Source organism: Strongylocentrotus purpuratus, unplaced genomic scaffold, assembly GCF_000002235.5.
Source record: "Strongylocentrotus purpuratus isolate Spur 01 unplaced genomic scaffold, Spur_5.0 spur5_scaffold_5, whole genome shotgun sequence".
Taxonomy (NCBI): Eukaryota; Metazoa; Echinodermata; class Echinoidea; order Camarodonta; family Strongylocentrotidae; genus Strongylocentrotus; species Strongylocentrotus purpuratus.
Window position 1 is genome coordinate 23304430 of NW_022145611.1, and position 23028 is coordinate 23327457.

Sequence of the window (23028 nt, forward strand, 5' to 3'; positions counted from 1 at the left end):
ATAAATGTCTCTACATGCCATGAGATGGAACCTGACCCTCATATGCGTTTGAAAGGGATGTAGGGGCAAATATTGTAAAAAGTCGAATAAACACTACTTTTAGGCCGAAATGTTAAGGTCCGGGGTGGTCCAGCATTTTGGCCGAAAAAATTCAAATATTTAAATAGGCTAGTTTCCTCAAAATAAATGTCTCTACATGCCATGAGATCAACCCTGACCCTCATATGCGTTTGAAAGGGGTGTAGGGGCAAATATTGTAAAAAGTCGAATAAACACCACTTTTAGGCCGAAATGTTAAGGGCCGGGTTGGTCCAGCATTTTGGCTAAAAAAATTCAAAAATTTAAATAGGCTAGTTTTCTCAGAATAAATGTCTCTACATGCCATGAGATGGAACCTGACCCTCATATGCGTTTGAAAGGGATGTAGGGGCAAATATTGTAAAAAGTCGAATAAACACCACTTTCAGGCCAAAATGGTAAGGTCCGGGGTGGTCCAGCATTTTGGCCGAAAAAATTCAAATATTTAAATAAACTAGTAGTAGGAGACCAGCCTGTAGGTCCCGTGACCAATCTCGGGGAACAAAGGTTTGAAAGTGTTTTTGTGTTCCCTGATGAATACCCAACAATTTTGACTTGGGCTGCCCCCTTGAAAATCCCAGGCATTTTCGTGAGGGGTCAACAAAGGTCATACAGGGTAGAAATTAAAATATATTCCAATCGTGTCGATATGCATATCAAATTACTCGTCTGGTCATGAGAATTCAAAAAATGTATAGTTTGCTATACCTCCGACCTTAAATGAGGGCGCTATGGTCAAAAACGTTGAAAGGTCAACACACTTTTGACTGGTGGTCAAATTCACCAACACGGTTAACCTTATCAAATTTCAAATTAAATTACTCGTCTGGTCATAAGGATTACAAAAATGTATAGTTTGTTATACCTCTGACCTTAAATGAGGGGCTATGGTCAAAAAGGTCAATGCACTTTAGACTGGTGGTCAAATTCACCAACACAGTTAACATCATCCGATTCTAATGATTTTAGTGTCTAATAATATGTTTTCTGACATAAAAAATTCAACTAAGCAACTTTTAAAACCAAAAGTGGTTGCCATAACCTTGAAATTTCCCTCAAACCCATGGATAAGAAGTTATATATGTTTGTCACCGAAACGGCAGCCATTTTGAATGTACATGGTCAAGGTAAGCACTTTTACTTTTGAAAGTTGTATAGTTGAATTTTGCCGTGTCAGAAAACATATTATTAGACACTAAAATCATTAAAATCGGATGATGTTAACTGTGTTGGTGAATTTGACCACCAGTCTAAAGTGCATTGACCTTTTTGACCATAGCGCCCTCATTTAAGGTCGGAGGTATAACAAACTATACATTTTTGGAATCCTCATGACCAGACGAGTAGTTTGATATACAATTTGATAAGGTTCACTGTGTTGGTGAATTTGACCACCAGTCAAAAGTGTGTTGACCTTTCAACGTTTTTGACCATAGCGCCCTCATTTAAGGTCGGAGGTATAGCAAACTGTACATTTTTGAATCCTCATGACCAGCCGAGTAATTTGATATGCATATCGACACGATTGGAGTATATTTTAATTTCTACCCTGTATGACCTTTGTTGACCCCTCACGAAAATGCCTGGGATTTTCAAGGGGGCAGCCCAAGTCAAAATTGTTCGGTATTCATCAGGGAACACAAAAACACTTTCAAACCTTTGTTCCCCGAGATTGGTCACGGGACCTACAGGCTGGTCTCCTACTATAGTTTCCTCAAAATAAATGTCTCTACATGCCATGAGATCAACCCTGACCCTCATATGCGCTTGAAAGGGGTGTAGGGGCAAATATTGTAAAAAGTCGAATAAACGCCACTTTCAGGCCGAAATGTTAAGGGCCGGGGTGGTCCAGCATTTTGGCTGAAAAAATTCAAAAATTTAAATAGGCTAGTTTTCTCAGAATAAATGTCTCTACATGCCATGAGATGGAACCTGACCCTCATATGCGTTTGAAAGGGATGTAGGGGCAAATATTGTAAAAAGTCGAATAAACACTACTTTTAGGCCGAAATGTTAAGGTCCGGGGTGGTCCAGCATTTTGGCCGAAAAAATTCAAATATTTAAATAGGCTAGTTTCCTCAAAATAAATGTCTCTACATGCCATGAGATCAACCCTGACCCTCATATGCGTTTGAAAGGGGTGTAGGGGCAAATATTGTAAAAAGTCGAATAAACACCACTTTTAGGCCGAAATGTTAAGGGCCGGGTTGGTCCAGCATTTTGGCTAAAAAAATTCAAAAATTTAAATAGGCTAGTTTTCTCAGAATAAATGTCTCTACATGCCATGAGATGGAACCTGACCCTCATATGCGTTTGAAAGGGATGTAGGGGCAAATATTGTAAAAAGTCGAATAAACACCACTTTCAGGCCAAAATGGTAAGGTCCGGGGTGGTCCAGCATTTTGGCCGAAAAAATTCAAATATTTAAATAAACTAGTTTCCTCAAAATAAATGTCTCTACATGCCATGAGATCAACCCTGACCCTCATATGCGCTTGAAAGGGGTGTAGGGGCAAATATTGTAAAAAGTCGAATAAACGCCACTTTCAGGCCGAAATGTTAAGGGCCGGGGTGGTCCAGCATTTTGGCTGAAAAAATTCAAATATTTGAATAGGCTAGTTTCCTCAGAATAAATGTCTCTACATGCCATGAGATGGACCCTGACCCTCATATGCGTTTGAAAGGGATGTAGGGGCAAATATTGTAAAAAGTCGAATAAACACTACTTTTAGGCCGAAATGTTAAGGTCCGGGGTGGTCCAGCATTTTGGCCGAAAAATTCAAATATTTAAATAGGCTAGTTTCCTCAAAATAAATGTCTCTACATGCCATGAGATGGACCCTGACCCTCATATGCGTTTGAAAGGGGTGTAGGGGCAATATTGTTAAAAGTCGAATAAACGCCACTTTCAGGCTGAAATGGTAAGGGCCGGGGTGGTCCAGCATTTTGGCTTAAAAAATTCAAATATTTAAATAGGCTAGTTTCATCAAAATAAATGTCTCTACATGCCATGAGTTTGATGCTTAACTGTTTAAAAGATTTTGAAGTTAAGTGCATCTTCAACAATGCTTTCAAGAATGCAACAGATGGGGTTCTTGTTATATATATTGTACGGCTATTCCAAAACTTTGGTGCGTCACAACTGAAGGCATAATTTCCTAGTGTTACTTTTATTATTTTGTGAGGTTATTAGAATGTGGATGAGGAGATTTAAAAGATAATAATTTAGGAAAAGAATTTGGGGCTTTACCATTCAAAGCTTTGTAATGCAATTCTATGCATGATTATGATATGATAATGATAGCAAAGATAATTGTAATGCTGTTGCATTTTGATGGGGGTGATGATCAAGCCTAACTTCAAATACATTTAAGCAGAGATACTCAAAATTACGTTTCATGTGAATAGCATGTTATTATTTGTATATATATATGCAATCAGGTGTTGGGTGTTATGTGTATGAATAAGGGTAACAGTCTTTATTATTTCATAAGGGACCAGCAATTTCTTGTCGGTTTCCGCATTCTATACATAATGGTATTTTGTGTTCATCTTTTGTTATGCTGTTCGCATGTTCTTTACTTTTCTGTAAATACCAATGTTTTAATTTAATTTTGTATGTTTTTATATGACAAATGGAATAAAATTAATTGGAATTAATAAAATTATAATTTTGATGATTGCAATAATGATGATGATGATAAGATATTGTTTTGTGTCTCATTCTCTCTTAACAGAACCTTGGGGCTGGTGCGAAGAAAGCGGTAGCGGACGAGTCATGGAGGAAGGAAAGTGTGGAGGATAGATTGGAGTATTCTCTCGTAAAGGTAAATATCCTATAAGCTCTCTCTCTGTCTGGTGGGTCCATGCAGTACCCAACACATACATCTTGTGTAATATTTACTAGAATTATTCAAAAGTACAGGAAATATGATGGGTTTGCAATTAATGCAGTTGATTTTTACTAATATGGTAATGAACATAAATTTTAACATTCCTTCATGTATTTGAATGCAAACATAGATTTTATATTGATTAGATACAAAAAGGAAATAAATGTGTTTTAACATATCTTGAATACTAGTTGAACTGTGATACCAGGTAGAAGTTGTTTTTGAGATTATTAAGATATATATATCAGTGTTACCTGCTGAAAATAACTTGTTGATTGTGAGAGTTTTTCTTTCTTTCTCTCTCTCTCTACACAGGGTATTGACAAGTATGCGGTAGAAGATACAGAAGAAGCAAGGCAGAATACAGAGAGATATAAAAGACCACTACATATCATTGAGGGACCACTCATGAAAGTAAGAACAAAAGTCCAAATGGGTATAGCTTATGTACATATAAACAAAATTTTTGATACCCTTTAATTTGTAGGTTATGTATAGAAATGCAATCTCCCAGCATTTAGTCTACTAGAAGAATCAATTTAATGTTTGGACTGACTTCAAGAGGCAAAGAAAGGATTACAAATTTGTATTCAAGAGCAAAACATTGGATCCTACTCCCAGCAAATGATATTCTAGAAAATGAAATATTAACATGGATTTCACCATTTTACTTCTCTTTTGACAACTTGTTTCGGGGCATGTAAAGATCATTTAAGGATTTTCTTTTCCTTATTTAAAAAAAATGGTTATGTATGTATTGCCAATTTAGGGGTCAATTTTAAGGCTATTTGCTCCTTTATGTGGACCCCTCCTTCTCATCATTTGTTTTTTGTCTAATTGCTCTGTATTGTGGTTTTTCTGGTTTTAAATATATTTTATGTATGTTGATTTATTGAGAGTGAATATAAAGAGTGCAATGATATTCAGGATCTGCACATTGAATAACCTGTACTTACATGTATTCTATCTACCCCCAGGGTATGAGCATCGTTGGTGATCTGTTTGGTGCTGGTAAGATGTTCTTACCTCAGGTCATCAAGTCAGCGAGGGTCATGAAGAAAGCCGTGGGTCACCTCATCCCATTCATGGAGAAAGAGAAGGAGGAAACCCAGAAGGCAACGGGACAAGAAGTGGTAATGATCAGAATTTGGACATAGAGAAGAAGGAGGGAGATGTTAACTGTGACACGTAACACATTCTTATAATATATTGCTGGTATATGTATCATATTTGTACTCTGATATATCATCATTGCTTGCATCATTTATCAGTACTCGGATAAAAAGTAACAATAATGAATTTACATTTTCTTATAGGTTTGATGAGCTTTAGGGGGCATTATTTTTATGTCAAAAGGTGAACAAGCACCAAAGAAAGTATTTTACACCAACTAACAATATATTTTGAATGCTGTGCAAATGCACCAATTCTCCCGGTACTCATACTTATGGTATCCAATTAGGCTTATGTCAAACGTTCCTTATTTCACATCATGATTCTTTCAAAACATGAAATAACCATTTTTGAAAGGTTCGTTGCATATTTGTTCCCATGTTTAATATTTCTATCAACACTGATTCCTTGACCTCTCTTCCTTGACCTCTTCTAACCAGGCCTTCAACAATGGCACCATAGTCCTGGCCACTGTGAAGGGAGATGTTCATGACATCGGCAAGAACATTGTAGGTGTTGTGCTAGGCTGCAATAACTACAGGGTCATCGACCTGGGGGTCATGACCCCTTGTGAGAAAATCCTCCAGACAGCTATTCAAGAAAAAGCTGGTAAGCAAATCTCCTCGGGCATTTGAACAAAATTTGTTCAATGATCTTAAGATGGTTTTGATAAGGTCATGTTAAATGGATATAAATGTATTTGAGTACAATTTTTTGTAGTGATATTGAGAAGTTTTTAATAAAGAAACTCATGTAAAATACATAAAAAATCCCCTTACAGGAAGATTTTGACGTTTAAAGATGTAGAAGCACGTTGGGATCATTCAACAAAGTATTTTAGTTATACACTTGTGTAATGGAGGTCAATGATTTAGCAAAAATGTATAATTGAATATTAAAAAAAAAAAAAACTCTTCCAAGATTCATTTTAGGAGACAGCAAATATAAAGGCAGTTACAAATTTGTAATTCAGGATGCACAAGAGGTTTAAGGAAAAACAATTGCCTTAGACTATGTTTTTACTTCTTTTCATCCACTATTGTGAAACAGACATTGTCGGACTGTCTGGCCTGATCACACCCTCGCTCGATGAGATGATCCACGTTGCCAAGGAGATGGAGAGACTAGGTTTCTCCCTCCCACTTCTCATAGGGGGCGCCACAACATCCAAGACGCACACAGCCGTTAAGATTGCTCCTTGCTACTCCTCACCTACCATCCATGTTCTGGATGCTTCCAAGAGTGTTGTGGTGGTGAGTGCTAGACATTATGTTACCATTGTTTGATAAGAATCATATTTATGCGTCTTCATGTATGTCTTATCAATATAACTTCTACTCTTTTTCATCTTATGGCTCATAGGTGGTAAGCTACCTAAAAACTGGTGTTTGTTTGTAACAGCATTCAGGGTTGGTGCCTCGACAGGACCCTGAATGTTCTTTTGCTACCAACCCTCTAAGCTCCATTTCTTTGTATAATATTTAGCATTTTTTCCTTTTCTTCTCCTTTTTTCCCCCTCTCATACTTGTAAATGTATATGTATTTGCATTTTATCTGTTTGAATTGTATTTTTAATGGAATTTTTGAATTAATGAACTGAACTGAAGTGACCCAAAGTAGCTGTGCGTAACACTAAAATGGAATGCCCATGCAATGTAAAGTCTTTTTTATTTGTGGGACAAAAAACACTGAGTACCGTAGACCATGACGATGCAGTTTCTCATTTTATTTAAAGGAGAAGGAAACCGAACAAACATTAGCTGATAATCTAATGTAAAAAATGTCAGTCAGCGGAAAATATCTTTAAATCACTTGCATTTAATTATTTAGCAAGGAAAACCAGTATCTCCCAAGTTTGCAGATTCTAATTTCCTAGCCATTTTCCCAAGGGAGTCGCCATTTTGATTAGAAATAGTGATGTTAGATTAGAACAACTTGTGAGATGCCTACTGACTCGTATTTCAACTGCAATGTAGGACACTCACCTGTGAAATGTTTGTAAATTTTGAACTCAAGTGGTGCATTATTTGTCTTTCTTCTTCTCACATACTTAATATATCTAGTGCTCATCATTGATTGATGAAGATCGGTATGATGACTATGTGGAAGAAGTCAAAGAAGAATATGAAGAGGTCCGAGAAGATCACTATGATTCCCTTAAGGTAAGAAAAGACTGGGTCATTGTCCATATCATTTGTTCAGAGAAATGCAGAATGAATATATTGAGATCATAGAAGCATTTTATCTTTAAAGAAGGATAGAGAAAGTTTGTGACGCTGAACTGTAGTCACCTCTGTTCTAGAATATGAGGGAGCTATGTGTGATTTTATATAACTAGGTGTGGAAATGGAGATATTTAACATTTTATATTTGATAATTCAAACAATAAAACTGATACCAGACTGAATTTTAAGTATGATAAAATTTGAAGGATGTTTAATCTTTTCAGAGAAATTAAAGATTTATTTTTCTTCAGAATTTCAAAAATTGTACTTTAAAGTTTTGATCAGTGTTCACCTTTGGACAAATTAAGGCCCAAATCAGTGTGTATCACTAGTTGATATAATACTGTTGTGCATTGCACTTGTCATTTCCAACCACATTATACAAGCCAGTGTCATTAATATTTCATGCAGATGCTCTAGAAATTTGGCTGCCATGCACAATGTAGCTGTGTCCTGACTGAATTAAATTCACAGATATGTATTTACTCTGTGTAGGAATGTTATGTAATCAATAGGATGCCCCAAGGGCCATGTTTCATATGACCTTTCGATCAGCCTCGAGTGTCAGGTACAATTGTTGTTAAAGTGTGTCATTTCTTCTAACTTAATCATCTTGTGTGCTATGCCTGTAAAGCTGTTGCCAAGTTGGTGTTATCATGCCTAGCAGATGGACATAAATCAAAATGAATATTTGTATTTTTTGTTTTTTACTTTTTTTATCTAACAGGATAGGAAATATCTCTCTCTGTCAGAAGTCAGGAAGAGAAAGTTTGAAATCGATTGGAGCAACTTTGAGCCTGGTAAGTCTTTCACTAAGAAATGTGGGTATTTTAAGTTTTCCTGAAATTTATTTAATTATGAAATCAATCATCTTACAAAAAAGTATGAAAAAGTATTTATTATGACATATAAAATGAAACAAATCTGTGTGACGACTTCTATTCTATTATTTTCAAGCAAGTAAGTAAAAGCATGAAAAAAAGAGAAGAAGTTATACTTTGCATTATTAAAGTTTAAACAAATCAACAACAAAATTCATTTGAGCATTCTAAATTAGCAATTTTTTACAGTATTTACACTTTTCAGAATATGCAATGATAACATTTTGAATTTTTCTGTTGTTTGATTGTTTCCACTCTTGCCATGTACATGATGGTTCCAATGATTTATTGTTTGCTTTTAGTTGAACCATCTTTCATTGGAACCAAGGTTTATGAGGACTACGACCTGTCTCTTCTGGTTCCTTATATTGACTGGAAACCTTTCTTTGATGTCTGGCAACTGAGGGGGCGCTATCCAAATAGAGGCTATCCCAAAATCTTCAATGATAAGTTGGTCGGTAAGTCTTTGACTGACAGTCAGGTTACCTAGGTTTTCTACCAACCGTTGTTGCAACTTAATAATCTCCAAGGTACTTTGGAAGCTGATAGAGATGTTATAATCATAATGTGATATGCGCTTTGCAAGAACGGCATATTTTTATCATCATCTTTTGACCATTTACCATTCAATCCTGGTTGATCCTTACTGAAATGGCATGAACTTTAAACTTTCAGTGGATGATGTTCATCTTGCAAGACCAACTAGGAAGCACAGGCAACTATTTGAAGTGTTAAAAATCCACTTGCCTAGTGATTTATGCTAATGAGGCTACAGCGCATATTTTCTCAGATTCAGTACCTTATCTACGTAGACCAATTTCATTTAATTGCCATCAGTGATAATGCAACCAACCCTTTTATTTTGGGGGTTTGTTCTATACAGGCGAGGAAGCAAAGAAGGTCTATGATGATGCCCAGGACATGCTGAAGAAGGTTGTGGACCAAAAGCTGCTTCGAGCCAGCGGTATTGTGGGTCTCTACCCTGCCAATAGCGTAGGGGATGACATCCATGTCTTCTCTGACCGTGAGACGACCAGCGGTGGCAAACCTGATGCAGTCTTCTATGGTCTCAGGCAACAGGTGAGCCTTCCATGGAATGTTCTATCAAAAGAGTTCATTGTTACTTTTATAGGGAGTTTAGAAAACCTGTGGGCCCGAATTCACAAAGCAAGGTTTGAGCTCAGACAAAGGTTTGAGCTCAAACCTCCTTTTGTTCCGCCAAACCTCCTTTTGTTATTTACAAACCTGGTTTGTAAATAACAAAAGGAGGTTTGGCGGAACAAAAGGAGGTTTGAGCTCAAACCTTGGTCTGAGCTCAAACCTTGCTTTGTGAATTCGGGCCAAGATGTTTAAGGCATGTTCAGACATAATAGTAAACCTTTTTAATGTGTGAACAATGGTAATTAGAGATAAAAAATAAATAAATGGGCTAGTCTAAGGTATACATTAAAAACAGTATTATTGAAAGTGTGAATGTTTTGTGTGATTCAAGTTTATCAGATAAAGTTCCTTGAAACTTGCATATAGTTGGGAACGAATGGGACAGGATAGCATGGATTTGCCTATATATTTGTTCATAACCAAAGCCCCTATACATAGTTTATGCTTTGTGTGTTATGGTACAGTATGTACTAGGATCACATGAATTTTACAGCAATTTATTCTAATGGTGTCATGGCTGCAAAGGCTTAAAATTGATAGAAACAGGCTAAATTTTGTTAGAAAACCTGTTCCATTGAGGAGTAGGTTGAGTATTGTAGTAGTAATATTGTAATTATTACCACCCTCTCAAAATTGTAGTGCATTTTGTGTTTTGTTATGCCTAAAAATTATTTTCACTCATTTCATTCTTATTTTGACCTGTTAAAGACACTACAGGTATGTCCCTTTTGCAGCCAACATCAAATTCTGTAGAAATTTGCAGGAATTATAAATATGTCATGTTTGTAGCTCTTAAAGCCCAAGTCCACTCCAAAAATAACTTACTCAATAGAAGCAGAAAAATCAGACTAACCAATCAAAAAATGCCTGAGCAAAATCGGATAACTAATAAGAAAGTTATGAATTTTTAATGACATAAAACACTTTAAAAATCACTAGACAAATTGGCAACTCACTCATGAATCTGTGACGTCATGTTCTCACTATCCACTAATTATTTTCTTTATATTGATGATATAAATTTCCTATTTTCTCCTTAAGAATCTTATTTCTTCACACCAGCATCCAAGTTAGATTAATATTAATATGTTTTTGTGTGGATGCACTAATATACTGGTTGAGTAATTTTTTTGAGTTAAATCATGAAAAATGTGAATTTTGATAAACTATTTACATAAAAATCAATAGTTATGAATATACAATATTCAGAAAAAAGTATAAATTCTTTAAAGTTCATAAAAGATTTTGTGAAATGTCATGCATGCAATATGATACAAATCATGTAACCTGGGCAAAGGCATTTGGAAATCAAGTTTTGGGGAATAAAAAGGGAAATTAATGGGATTAAACCATATAGAGCAATTGATAAATAGTGAGGACATGACGTCACAAACTGATAACCATCTTGGCAATTTGTGTTGTGATTCTCATTGTTCCATAGTTTTACATACTTTTCAAAAATTCATAACTTTCTTATTAGTTATCCGATTTTGCTCAAACTTGTTTTGATTGTTTTGTCTGATTTTTCTGCTTTTATTGAAAGTAAGTTATTTTTCGAGTGGACTTGTCCTTTAAGTCGATTTGACAACTAATAGTCGTTATTTTCCACCTTAAAGACATTTTCACCCCCCCCCCCCCCTTTTTAGGTTCTAAATTCTAAATTAGTTCTAAAGTTCTAAAGTTCTAAATTATTATTATCTTTCAATTTGCCGTTGGAATTAAACTTTTTCATTTTTTTGGCCTGCAAATGGGACATAGTACCTTTAAGTGAAATAACTCATCACAATAATAAAGCAAGATTTGGTGTATATATATCCAGCACGATTCTGCCAAAATTGGTTTTTGATGTGACAAATCTGCTGATAACCAATCAGAAGCAAGGATTTCAGTAACTTATAACAAATACTGTCATTCATAATAAGCTGACAAATGTATGCAAAATAATTGCACATGTCATGTATGCATCTACTGCATTGGTTACTAGAGGCTTGCCAGATGCTTGTCCAGCATAGCAACAATAAATGCTTGTAATCTGCATTCTGACTTTTGAAATACAATGACTTGTAACAGGTGAATGCATCCCTAAATGTTCTTTGTCTCTGATTCAAAACATGCATTGATGCATGAAGATGTAAAAACTCTAGATACCACTACAAAATAGTCTATAGGGACTATGAACATGACTGACAAAGAAAGCGGACAAAATATACAGTTCCTCAGGTAGACAAAGGAACATCCCTTCACTGCTATAATGTAAAAAGGTGAATATGCATGTGACACCTGACATTTCTACATAATAGCAGTGAAGGGATGTTCCTTTGTCTACCTGAAGATCTGTATGTTTTGTCCGCTTTCTTTGTCAGTCAAGTTCATAGTGAGGGTACATCACAAGTTGGGTTGCTCATTTATATTTATTTATTCTGCTAATTGATGTTTAATCATGTTTTTTACATGTTTATTCATAACTTCCATCAGTATAGTGGTTGCATCTCTGCTAACCATTCCAAATATTAAGGACAGACTCCTATTTTGGGCCTTCAAACTCATCTTATGAACTTAAGACTCCTCACCTTTTATGTAAACTAATGTGTTAAGGCATACACAGAACATTTATTTCTAATTGCTGTGAGATGTGGCTAATTTTGGCTGTGAAAGGTTGCCAGGTATGGGTTTGAAGTAACCAATAAAAAGGTGTACACCATGATGGTGGGGTTATATAAGCAGCCTGTGCGGAGTGGTCTAGTGGATGCAGTGAGCAGACAAGGCCAGTGTACAAGATACACTACAGTCTTTTACAGTCAACAAATGTTGACATTACATACCAACATTTACACCTGCAATAATAACAAACACCCTACAACTCTCAACTGTATTACCGGCCTTGTTTATTAGTATTTATGCCAGCTTTTTCTGCTGGCATAAATCACTGATGTGCTATGTGGGCTGCTTTTCGACTTGAAAACAGATTTTAAATACCTGACATTTACAGCTCTAACAGCTATGTACTTGACGAGCAATACTGTTAATTCTTGTATGACAGTAAAGTTTGAATAAAAAGACAAAAAGAAAACAGAAAACATTGACACTCCTCAACAGGTGTGTCTTTATCATTTCTTGCCAGAGTGATACAGAGTTTTATCTTGACCCAATACTTTTTCAGAATATGTAGGAGATATATTCAACACTGGTTCCCTTCTCATCTAACCATATGTATTCCTTGAACTCACACTGTATCGAACCTGTATCGCTCTTTGCTACCAAATTCGCATTGAGGAAAAAAATTATTATTCTACAGTTGTGGGGCACAATGATGTATGCATTTTTTGTAATCGTGAGAAGGATTCTAGAAAACGCCATCAACCCTATACTAAAAGTATATATATATATATATATAGGTATCAATGGTACAAGAACAGGCAAAATTGTCCGGTGTTGGAAGGGTGTAAGCTCAAATATTTTTACATGGATTAACACCCTTTAAGCTCCACACAAACAAATTTTAGCTAACGTGGCACTTCAAGATTTACATGATTTGATTAATTAGACAAAGATGGTGAAGTACTTAGAACTCAAAACAGTACACAAAGAACCATTCCCACTTAATTCCATTCTTTTTTACCATATTATTGTTATTATTGTTATGACTGCTTACCAGATAGTAATATTATTCTTGTTTATGTATTTTTTATCAACTATATACCCATTTTCCCCATTGTCCAGGCTGAGAAGGAGAGCGAACACTACACTTGTCTGTCAGACTTCATTGCACCCCAAGAGACGGGCATCACAGATTACGTGGGTGGCTTTGCTGTATCAGCGGGGTTCGGTAGAGAGGAGATGTGCAGGCAGTTTGAGGAGGAGATGGATGATTATAGCATCATCATGATCAAGGCTCTAGCTGATAGACTTGCAGAGGTGAGATACATTGTTTTTGTTTGAATGTAAGACAATATATTCTACATGTGTTTGATCTATGATGTCTCCACAGTGTGCTGTGGAAGAGAGAGAGAAAGGGAGAAAAGTGTAGGAGAGAAAAGAGGAAAGTAGACAATGAGAAATGGAGAAAGAAAGAGAGAGGGAGGGAGAGAGAGAGAGAGGGAGGGGAAAAGAGAGAAAGAAGGGTCTGTCGGCACTCTGGCTGATAGACTAGCAGACATACTTTAGATGAAAATTAAAACAATTGTGAGCCTTAATGTCATACATGTGTTTAATATAGGGTGAAAGGGAGAAGAGGATTATGATCGTGATTCATTTCCAGGTGTTTTCACATTGCTATGGCTGGTAGGTTCTGAATAAATTACTTGGATTGTAAGGCATGGAACAGCTTGGGCTTTGCATGCCAGGTACTTCTTCATTACTATGACAGAGAGGGTTTGAATAAATGAATAAATTACTAGGTATTCAGCATCATGACAGGTCTTTGTCATTGTAATGTATAGTGCTTCTTAAGTTCTTAATGCATTGTTAGGTTGGTTGTGTATTAAGCAATCTAGGGCAAGGCATGCCAGGGTCTTTGTTATTGTAATGTAGAGTGTTTCTGAGTGCATTGCTACTATGATAGGGCAAGGCATGGTGTATGTTTGTGCAGTGCAGCCATTTTGCTTGAATGCGTTCTGGCTGTAGGGATGTTGTAAGGTTTTTATGAGCAATGCTTTTCAGAGGGCGATGCATTTCAGAGGGCAATGCTAATATGTCAGAGTAGATAGCCTGCCATTCCATACAAAGTAGAACATCCCCAAACACACTGTAGGTGATATTTTGGGTGTTTTGAGCTATTTTTCAATTAATTGATGTATAAAGAAATTGGCCATGATTAATGTATATGTATTAGTATAGAAGGTTTGGTTATGGGGCTGGTCACAATTTGAAGTATCCTATATTCCTAATTTGTATTTCATGTCATTTGAAGAAGTATTTTAGTTAGACATTCATATTATTAGTTGAGACAGTCATGTATATATTTAATGCATTTCATATAATGAAACAAATTTGTTATTACCATAATAATTATTAAATGATGTGCATTCAGAGATGAACATGTTTACATGAAATTTGACATAATCAAATTATTTAAAAGATATTTAATCTTGACTTTGTTTGTTTCTATTGCACTTGCAGGCATTTGCTGAGGAGCTTCATGAGAGGGTTCGTAAGGAGCTGTGGGGCTACGGTAACACTGAGAACCTAGAGGTCAATGAACTACACAAGGTCAACTATGATGTAAGATCAAGTGGTATATTATTGTTATAAGAGGTGTAATGAATTCACCCGCAGGGTTCATCCACTTGACTCTCAATCAAAGGGTTTAGAGTTGGAATTCTATGCTGGCACAAATGTTCTTTGGCAAGACACAACTCAAATTTGCCACTAATGGGTACCCAATATGCTAGGACTCTACATATTTGGCTATTTGGCTAAGGCCGGAGTAATCCTGTTGGAGCGTCATTGCATGACAGACACAAAATCCATCATTTAGAGGAAGCAGAGGTTTGTGCTCAGAAACGATTGTAGGCCACATCTTTGGCAGGAAAAAAAATTAGAGTAAAAATGACCTTGATGTACCAAAAGAAATGGCAGTAAAATAGTTTTCTGCGCCCTTATTTTTTTATACCAAGAGTAATTATTTTTATAATGTTGATTCAATAGGGCATCCGTCCAGCCGCAGGCTACCCATCCCAGCCAGACCATACAGAGAAGGAGAGCATGTGGAAGCTAATGGACATTGAGAGCAGCACAGGTATTCATCTGACCGAGTCACTGGCCATGGACCCAGCCGCCTCTGTGTCAGGACTCTACTTCGCTCATCCCAAGTCCTTCTACTTTGGTGTCGGCAAGATTGCAAAAGACCAGGTAGGTCTCAGACATTTCATAGTTTTGGGAAAGAGAAGTCTTACATCAAGTTGCTCTGAAAGGAAACAGAGAATTTGGAGAAAAAAACAATGAGAAAGCTATGATTTTTTTGAAAAATCTGAGATCACTATAAATATATGAATGTAAAATGGCAAATTGGTTATATCCCATTCAGTTATCGCAATGACCATTCTGTACATACACAGAAATTAAATGGAGAGGTTTGATTTTGTATGAGCTATCGTAACCTACAACCAACGAAATTAGGAGAAGTGATGATAATGTTTTGTTTACCCATGGAAGCTTCATCAGTATTAAAGGTAATGTGTTAATTTGTATGAAAGCAGAAATATAAGAAAAACTGACTGAAGTTTGAAAAAATGAGACCAATAATAAAAAAAGTTATGAATGTTTGAAATATGATAAACACTAAATCTGTGCAAATCTCAAATTGGTAATTCAGTCATGGACAACTCTTCTGTTGTTTATCATTTATTTCTGTTTTTCTCCACTTCGGGGCGTGTTTTAAAATGTTATTATAGGTAGTATATTAGGGCCTCTAAAAAAAATCAACATTCTAGTAATTCTGTGTGTTGGAACAAATGGGAGAATTGTCTGCCACTACTTCACAATGACATTCAGCCAATTTGAAATTCCCTTACGTATACCGGTAGTGAAAACAGTTTTCTAAAGTTCATAACTTTTTTATCGCTCAAATACTCGTCAATCTGCTGCATTACTAATTTTTCTGCTTTCTTTCCGAGCAGTTATTAGGGTAAGATTTTGTTTAAATACTGTTCTCCCTGAGAAGGACAGACTTAAATTGATAAAGTGTATAAAGGAAGTGAAATGTCCTGGAAAGGAATATGTACAAGAAAGATCACGATTGAATTGACTTTATATTTCTTTCTAAACTGGGGAATAAACCATTCTCTCCCTCATTACCCTTGGTTTTGTAATAATATACCTGTAAAGCGCTTTAGACACATCGTTGTATCGATTTATTGGGTGCTATATAAAAGCGGAATATTATTATTATTATTATTATTATTTATATATTTAGGTTGAGGACTATGCAGCTAGGAAGCAGATGGAAGTGAAAGACGTAGAGAAGTGGCTCCGACCGAACCTGTCCTACGACTGTTGACGACATCAGTACTCTCTACAAGGTTTATTCATTAAAGTCTACTAACCACATGGGTATATAAATTGGAGAGGCTCTTTATTGCCATGTTCATGCCTGTCACTCGTCTGTAAATTAGCAATGTTGTTGGTATCGTCGCATATACTGACGCTAATGGGAGATATTATTAAAGGGTACTACAAAATAATTGTATTATATTGACTTGGCTCGAGGGGTACATAAGAAATATTGACCAAGCTAAGATTATATTCTTTATATATTCTATATGGTCTTAGTGATGGTCTTATGATGTACCCTGAAAGATGGCCCTGTTATAACCTATACAAGGCATTTTTTTACAAATGATATACAACTTTGATATCAAGCATGCTTTTTACTTGTGTATTTACCGTGTATGCATGTTTTTCGCTTAATCTTTTCAAGAGATAAAAATGTATGAAAATGTAATTGTGACGTTTAATAATTGTTACCGTGTGTACACAATACTGCGCACTGACAAGAAAGAGTGGAATATGTCAAATGTTACCCTCTTATTTACTACAGGGAAAACCCAGAAGAGGGCAATATGGCAAATGTTGCCTGCTTCGTTTTGTCTTTGGAGTAGCGTGCAGAAAATGGCTTTTTATTTTGCAGCCAAAATGCCTTGTATAGGTAATAATGCAGGATCTTGCTCTTTGTTCAATGAGGAAGAGTGCTATATAAATTAATTTATTGTGAATTTTTTGCTTTTCCCTGCTAGGATCTAGGAAATATCTGGTATTAACCGACACCAGGCAGATTTAATTGTTATCATTTTTAATATAAAAGATTTTTTGTTGCGGGAAAGCTTAGCGTTGGACCACTTAACTGGTAATAATGTCCCTTGCTTACTGGGTCACCATATAGTGTTCAGCAATTTGAATTAATAATGTATTACCTACATGGGTATTCAGATAAATAATACCCTCATATTACGGTACTATTGTTCTTTTAGTAGATGTGAACAGGGCTTATGTGTGTGAAGACTAATTTGTTATTATAACTATTTAAGTCTGAAATTAAGTTGGCTGAAACGGAGAGCTGACCAGTAGAAAGTTACGTAAGATTGTGGTGACATGGTTTGCAGCGTTTGTTGCATGTACAGAGACTCCTGGAGGGGGCGTTTCACAAAACTTGTCATCAGTGACAAATGACAGTTGTTGTTATACGCTACTGAAATCCTTGCTTCTGATTGGTTACCAACAGATTTGTCACTGATTTTTGTCATTTGTCATTGAAAAAATGCTTTGTGAAACGAGTCCCTGGTCATTTGTTATTTTGTAAATGTTATTTTGTAAGTAATTTTATGATTGAGAATCATGAACTTTGTTTTCAATTTTGTAAATTGGACTTGCAGGGATTTAAAAAACCTTGATATTTTGCTTTTTTATAATTTTAAAATATTATTCCAAATAATACATTAAAGTTTTTAATTGCCTTTTACAATGAGTTCACAACATGGTAATCTGCTCGAATGAAAGAAGTTAAAATTGAATGCTAATATATGAAATCCTCAATTTTCTTTGTGCCATTTTCTAAATGTGTTCAGTTTTACGGCTTCAAAACTGTAGTACAGATCAATAATTAACCATTATTCTATTCAATAAAACTCATTCGATCAGATAACCCCGTTATGTACTTTGATATGTTGTCACAAACCTCTCAAAGTGGTATAAATTCTTACCAATTTAGGATTGTCTAATCATGAACTTAATTTGAGGTTGCAATTAATAAGTGTATATTTTTTAGAAATAATTTATATTCTCTCTCATTATGCAGAGAAATTCATACTGAAATTAACAAGGAGAATCAAAAAATTCAAAAGATGGCAATATTATAAAGGATGCATTACATTGGAAGGAGTTGTTTTGCAAATTACATCAATTGTAATTTTTGGTCTATTGACAATTTCTATCAAATGCAGGACAAGCTTGAAATGAAGTGTCCATGCACTTTGCATAAAATGAGAGGGAATACTCAATTCTTAGTTTACTAGTACAATCAATATAACAGGTTATCACAGGTTTACTGATTACTTTACAGAATAGAAGTTTTTCAATAATGTTGCCCCAGGAGTGTGATAGTGTATACAATTAGAAGAAGCAAGACATTGGGAAGGTATGATTGGAACCCCCAAAGGGCAAGCCAATGAAAAGCTCATATTGCCAAATTTAAACCTTCCAATTCAGAGGACTTTTAGCTAGATGCATTCCTTGTATCACAGGTTTACTGATATTTTTTTTAAACTTGCCAAGAACCCAACTAGTCCAGTAGACGGTACCATATATGTACGTGACCTGGAAAAGTTTAAGTACAATGTTGTTAATTCATGTTCTAGATCTGTGCAACCTTGGGTAATTTTTTTAGTAGCCTAATTAGCATAATCATCTATTTAGCATACATGCAAACAAATTATGTTGCTTATCTTAATCCAGGAAGCCTAAAAGCATGGATAATACTTCTTCTCAAGGGTTTCTCTTTGACGAGGAATTCATTTATGACCCCAATTTTTATTTTTAAGTAATGCAATTGTCATTGCATGATGAGCTTTAGCATATGTACGATATATGGACTTCGTTGTCAATCTAGAAAGCCTGAAATGGTGCAATGCAACATTGTAAATCACTTTTTAAAGACAACACATTAGTTCATGAGAAGATGTAGTATGATAAGCCTAATTAGCATTTATTGATACAGGTCTAGTTTTATCCACAAAAATCTGGAATGACAATTTTTTTTATTTTTTTTAAAATGACAACCAATATTTATTTCACAGGTCAATCATGTTGAGATGAAAAATAATTAGCCTTACTAGCATAATTAACCCTAATTAGCATATTTAATCCGGTAATTGCCTAATGCCCTTGTGGATTTCTGTCCGACAAGACAAAATACATAGGTATTCATTTTTAATTTCCCACTGTACCAGTGGTAAGAGCAGAATAAATAGTCATGACAGAGGCCAGGAAGTTATTAAAGATGGAGAGAAATGGTTTGGGTCGACTGAAAGATGGTTATGGTGGCAAAGTATATTTAGAATGTTCTTTTCTTTTTCATTTTTGAATTTAGGTATTGGGGACAGAATTAAGAGTTTCAGTTATTGTTTCAGTAATCTAGACATATTGGTACTTTGCAATCTAACAGTGCTTATACTCAGATGCATAGGTAATGAATTACAAAGTTACAATCCTAGCCTATTTAATCTAACCTCAGCGGAACATTGGTTGCAAAGTGGAATTCACTCCAATTCTTCTTCGTCTTGAGAGTCTTTGTTAATGTCTTCATCATCTCCGCCATCTTCTGACTTGTTGTGATTTCAACAGTTCACTCCTGACTCCCACTTGCAGTACACAGAGCAAGACAATCTCTCACGATGACAGCATTCTCATCCTCTCAATGGCCGCGGTGACTGCTTTTTCAATATTGTAACAGGACAAATTGCCTCCCTGAAATTAATGCTGAAGAAGCACTTAGCATCGGCAGATAGATGAAGGCCAAATTCGTCTCAAACCTGTCTGAAAAATTCCACACCAGTGTAAGCAGTCCTGTCAAGATGATGAAGGCCAAACACGTGGAACTCTCTCCAATATTTGAATTTGAACTGTGTGCTGTCCTGCCCATCCTTGATTAGATTGGATGCCTCCGAAAGGGAGCCAAATCAACAATCTATCGTTGACAGTCAGCATGATGACATCTATGGACATGAGGAGGCAGTTTGTCAGCCTTATCTAGTCACTACATATGTGCCGTCCACACAGGCTCTGGCAGGATTGGGCAGACTAGCAGGTGTTACATTCTCTGTTCCTGGCTGCATTCACATGCTGTTTGTTCGTCTTTGAAACTCCACTTCTGCATTATCCGTAATCACTTCTTAGGCGGTTGAGGCTTAGCCCAAAAAGGCCAAGTCTCGCTGGAGCCGGATACGAGGGATTCCTTGGGGTTGAGGTTAGACCACAATAGGTCATCCTACAGTTGTGAGGGCTGGTATTAAGGGGCTCTACAGTGTTCAAGAAACTGTCTGGATTTGAGCCACTTGCCCACTGGCTGTTGTTCGAAGAGTGAGTGGAGTGGATTGTTTTCTTGTTTGTCCTATTCTTTCTGGGACACGACCAACCGTCTGATGTGTGGTGGGGCAATACCGCAAAGCAGGTAGAGGTCTTCTACTTTAGTTGGCTAAAGGCAACCAGTGATTGCTCTGCAGGATGAATTTTGAGCTGGGTCAATCTTGGGCGCATGAGCAGACCTACTCCATACTGGTGATTCATACTCCGCAGCAGAGAAGGAAAGCAAGGGTTGTTGTTATCCGGAATGTTCTGGCATCAGTTCCCCAGTTGGTGATGGCTAGCTTCTTGAGGATGCTATTGCGGGCTTCAACTTTTCCCTTTGTGTTGGCAATGTAGTTCTTGTAGGTAAAGGAGCAATCTAGTGTGATACCTAGGTAGACTTGGTTGTGAGTGTGCTTTATCCTTTTCCCATACCAGCTGATGGTATAGTTGATGGTTGGTATCCCTGTTCTTGAGGTGGAATGCACTTATCTGAATTTTGTCAGGTGGTTGGTTGCGTAGTATGGGATAAGGGACTCCTCCGGCTTCATGAAATCGGCTTCACCAATTCGGTGGTTAGATTGAATAGGCAAGGATTGTAATTTGTTAATTCATTACCTATGCATCTGAGTTTAAGCACTGTTAGATTGCAAATTACCAATATGTCTAGATAACTGGAACAATAACTGAAACTCTTAACTCTGTCCACAATACCTAAACTCAAAGAAGAAAAGAACATTCTAAATACACTTTGCCACCATAACCATCTTTCAGTCGACACAAACAATATCTTTCTATCTTTAATAACTAACTGGTCTCTGTCTACACTGTTAATTTTGCTTAACAAAAAAAAAATCAAAAATGAACAGAGGTTCACAATGCCATTAGGCAATTGCCTGATTAATAAGCTAATTAGTTTAATTATGCTAGGAGGCTTATTATTTTTCCATTCAACATTATTGACCTCTGAGATAAATATTGGTTGTCATTAAAAAAAAAATACACATTAAAATTGTCATTCAAGATTTTTCCGGATAAAACTAGACCTGTATCAATAAATGCTAATTCGGCTAATCATACTACATCTTCTCATGAATGAATGTGTTGTCTTTAAAACGTGATTTACAATGTTGCATTGCAACATTTTCAGGCTTTCTAGATTGACAATGACATTGTACATATGCTAAAGCTCATTATGCTATGACAATTGCATTACTTAAAAATAAAAACTGGTGTTATAAATGAATTCCTTGTCAAAGAAAAACCCTTAAGAAGTATTATCCATGTTTTTGGGCTTCCTGGATTAAGATAAGCAACATAATACATATTGCATGTATGCTAATTAGATGATTATGCTAATTAGGCTAGTTATAAAAAATGCCCAAGGTTGCAGAGATCTAGAACGAGAATCAACAAAATTGTACTTAAACTTTTCCAGGTCATGTGCATATATGGTACCGTCTACTAGACTAGTTGGGTTCTTGGCAAGTTTAAAAAAATATCAGTAAACTTGTGATACAAAGAATGCATCTAGCTAAAAGTCCTCTGAATTGGAAGGTTTAAATTTTGCAATATGAGCTTTTCATTGGCTTGCCCTTTGGGGGTTCCAATCATACCTTTCCAATGTCTTGCTTCTTCTAATTTCATACATTGTCACACTCCTGGGTCAACATGCTTGACGAAGTAAATGAGGCAGAAGGCGGTTGGAAATAGATAATATGCAATTTATTGTTCAGATTCCTTGAAATGGTGAATAAAATGATATTCCAAATAAATACTGTTTTCTTATTAATTCATTTATACAGTGCGTCCCAACGAAACTGAGAATTAGCGATGTTTAATCATAACTTAATCACGATAATTAATAAATGACACATGTTTGTAAAGCTTAGATCCTCCTCTTTTATTTGAACTTGTATGATGCATAGATCACGCATGAGTGATTATAAGCAATTTGAAGAGAACCAAAAAAATCATTTGGCGGACAGTATCTGAATTTCAAAGAGAAATTTCAGTTTCTAATCCTTTCATACGACACCTCATTCATGAAAAATGAGCAAGGAATAACTTTGAAATTCAGATACCGTCAACTAAATAATTTGTTGGTTTCCTCTCTTCAAATTGATTTTAATCACTCATGCGTGAAATATGCATCATACGAGTTGCATCAAATGAAAGAAGAGGATCTAAGCTTTCCAAATATGTGTCATTTATCAATTATAATTAAGTTATGATAAAACATCGATAATTCTTGGTTTCATTTTTTCTGGGACGCACAGTACGTTCTAACAAAACGAATTATTAAAACAATTTGAAGAAAGTTCATCTTCTGCCCTTTCATACGACACATGAATCATTGGATTAAATGAATCCGTTCCACTGCCTGCCCTAACAGCAAAGTCTGTTGTTATGACAGGTAGTGAAAACGTACTCATTTAATAAAATTATGGAAATGCAAGCATTACTTTTAACAGAACTTTGTTATTCCTGGCTCATATGAAAGGGCTGGAAATATGATTTTCTCTTTGAAATTCAAATACCATTCGCTGAAAGACTTTTTGG

At 35.9% G+C, this 23028-nt stretch overlaps 1 protein-coding gene across 1 annotated transcript; it reads left to right on the forward strand.

Moving 5' to 3' along the window:
- Positions 1-1565: 1565 nt before the first annotated feature.
- Positions 1566-16649, forward strand: LOC763678 (methionine synthase). Its single transcript, XM_030999137.1, has 14 exons — positions 1566-1577; positions 3816-3905; positions 4287-4385; positions 4949-5104; positions 5585-5753; positions 6195-6397; positions 7208-7306; positions 8097-8169; positions 8553-8708; positions 9134-9330; positions 13132-13326; positions 14530-14631; positions 15058-15261; positions 16325-16649. The coding sequence occupies exons 1-14, from the start codon at positions 1566-1568 to the stop codon at positions 16406-16408; spliced, it is 1839 nt and encodes a 612-aa protein (XP_030854997.1). The 3' UTR covers positions 16409-16649.
- Positions 16650-23028: the final 6379 nt, after the last annotated feature.

Excerpts from the sequence above, each read along its gene's own strand:
- LOC763678 (XM_030999137.1), top strand. Across the intron at positions 7,307-8,096 it reads ATCACTATGATTCCCTTAAG|GATAGGAAATATCTCTCTCT; the intron begins GTAAGAAAAGAC and ends TTTATCTAACAG. Across the intron at positions 9,331-13,131 it reads TCTATGGTCTCAGGCAACAG|GCTGAGAAGGAGAGCGAACA; the intron begins GTGAGCCTTCCA and ends CCCATTGTCCAG.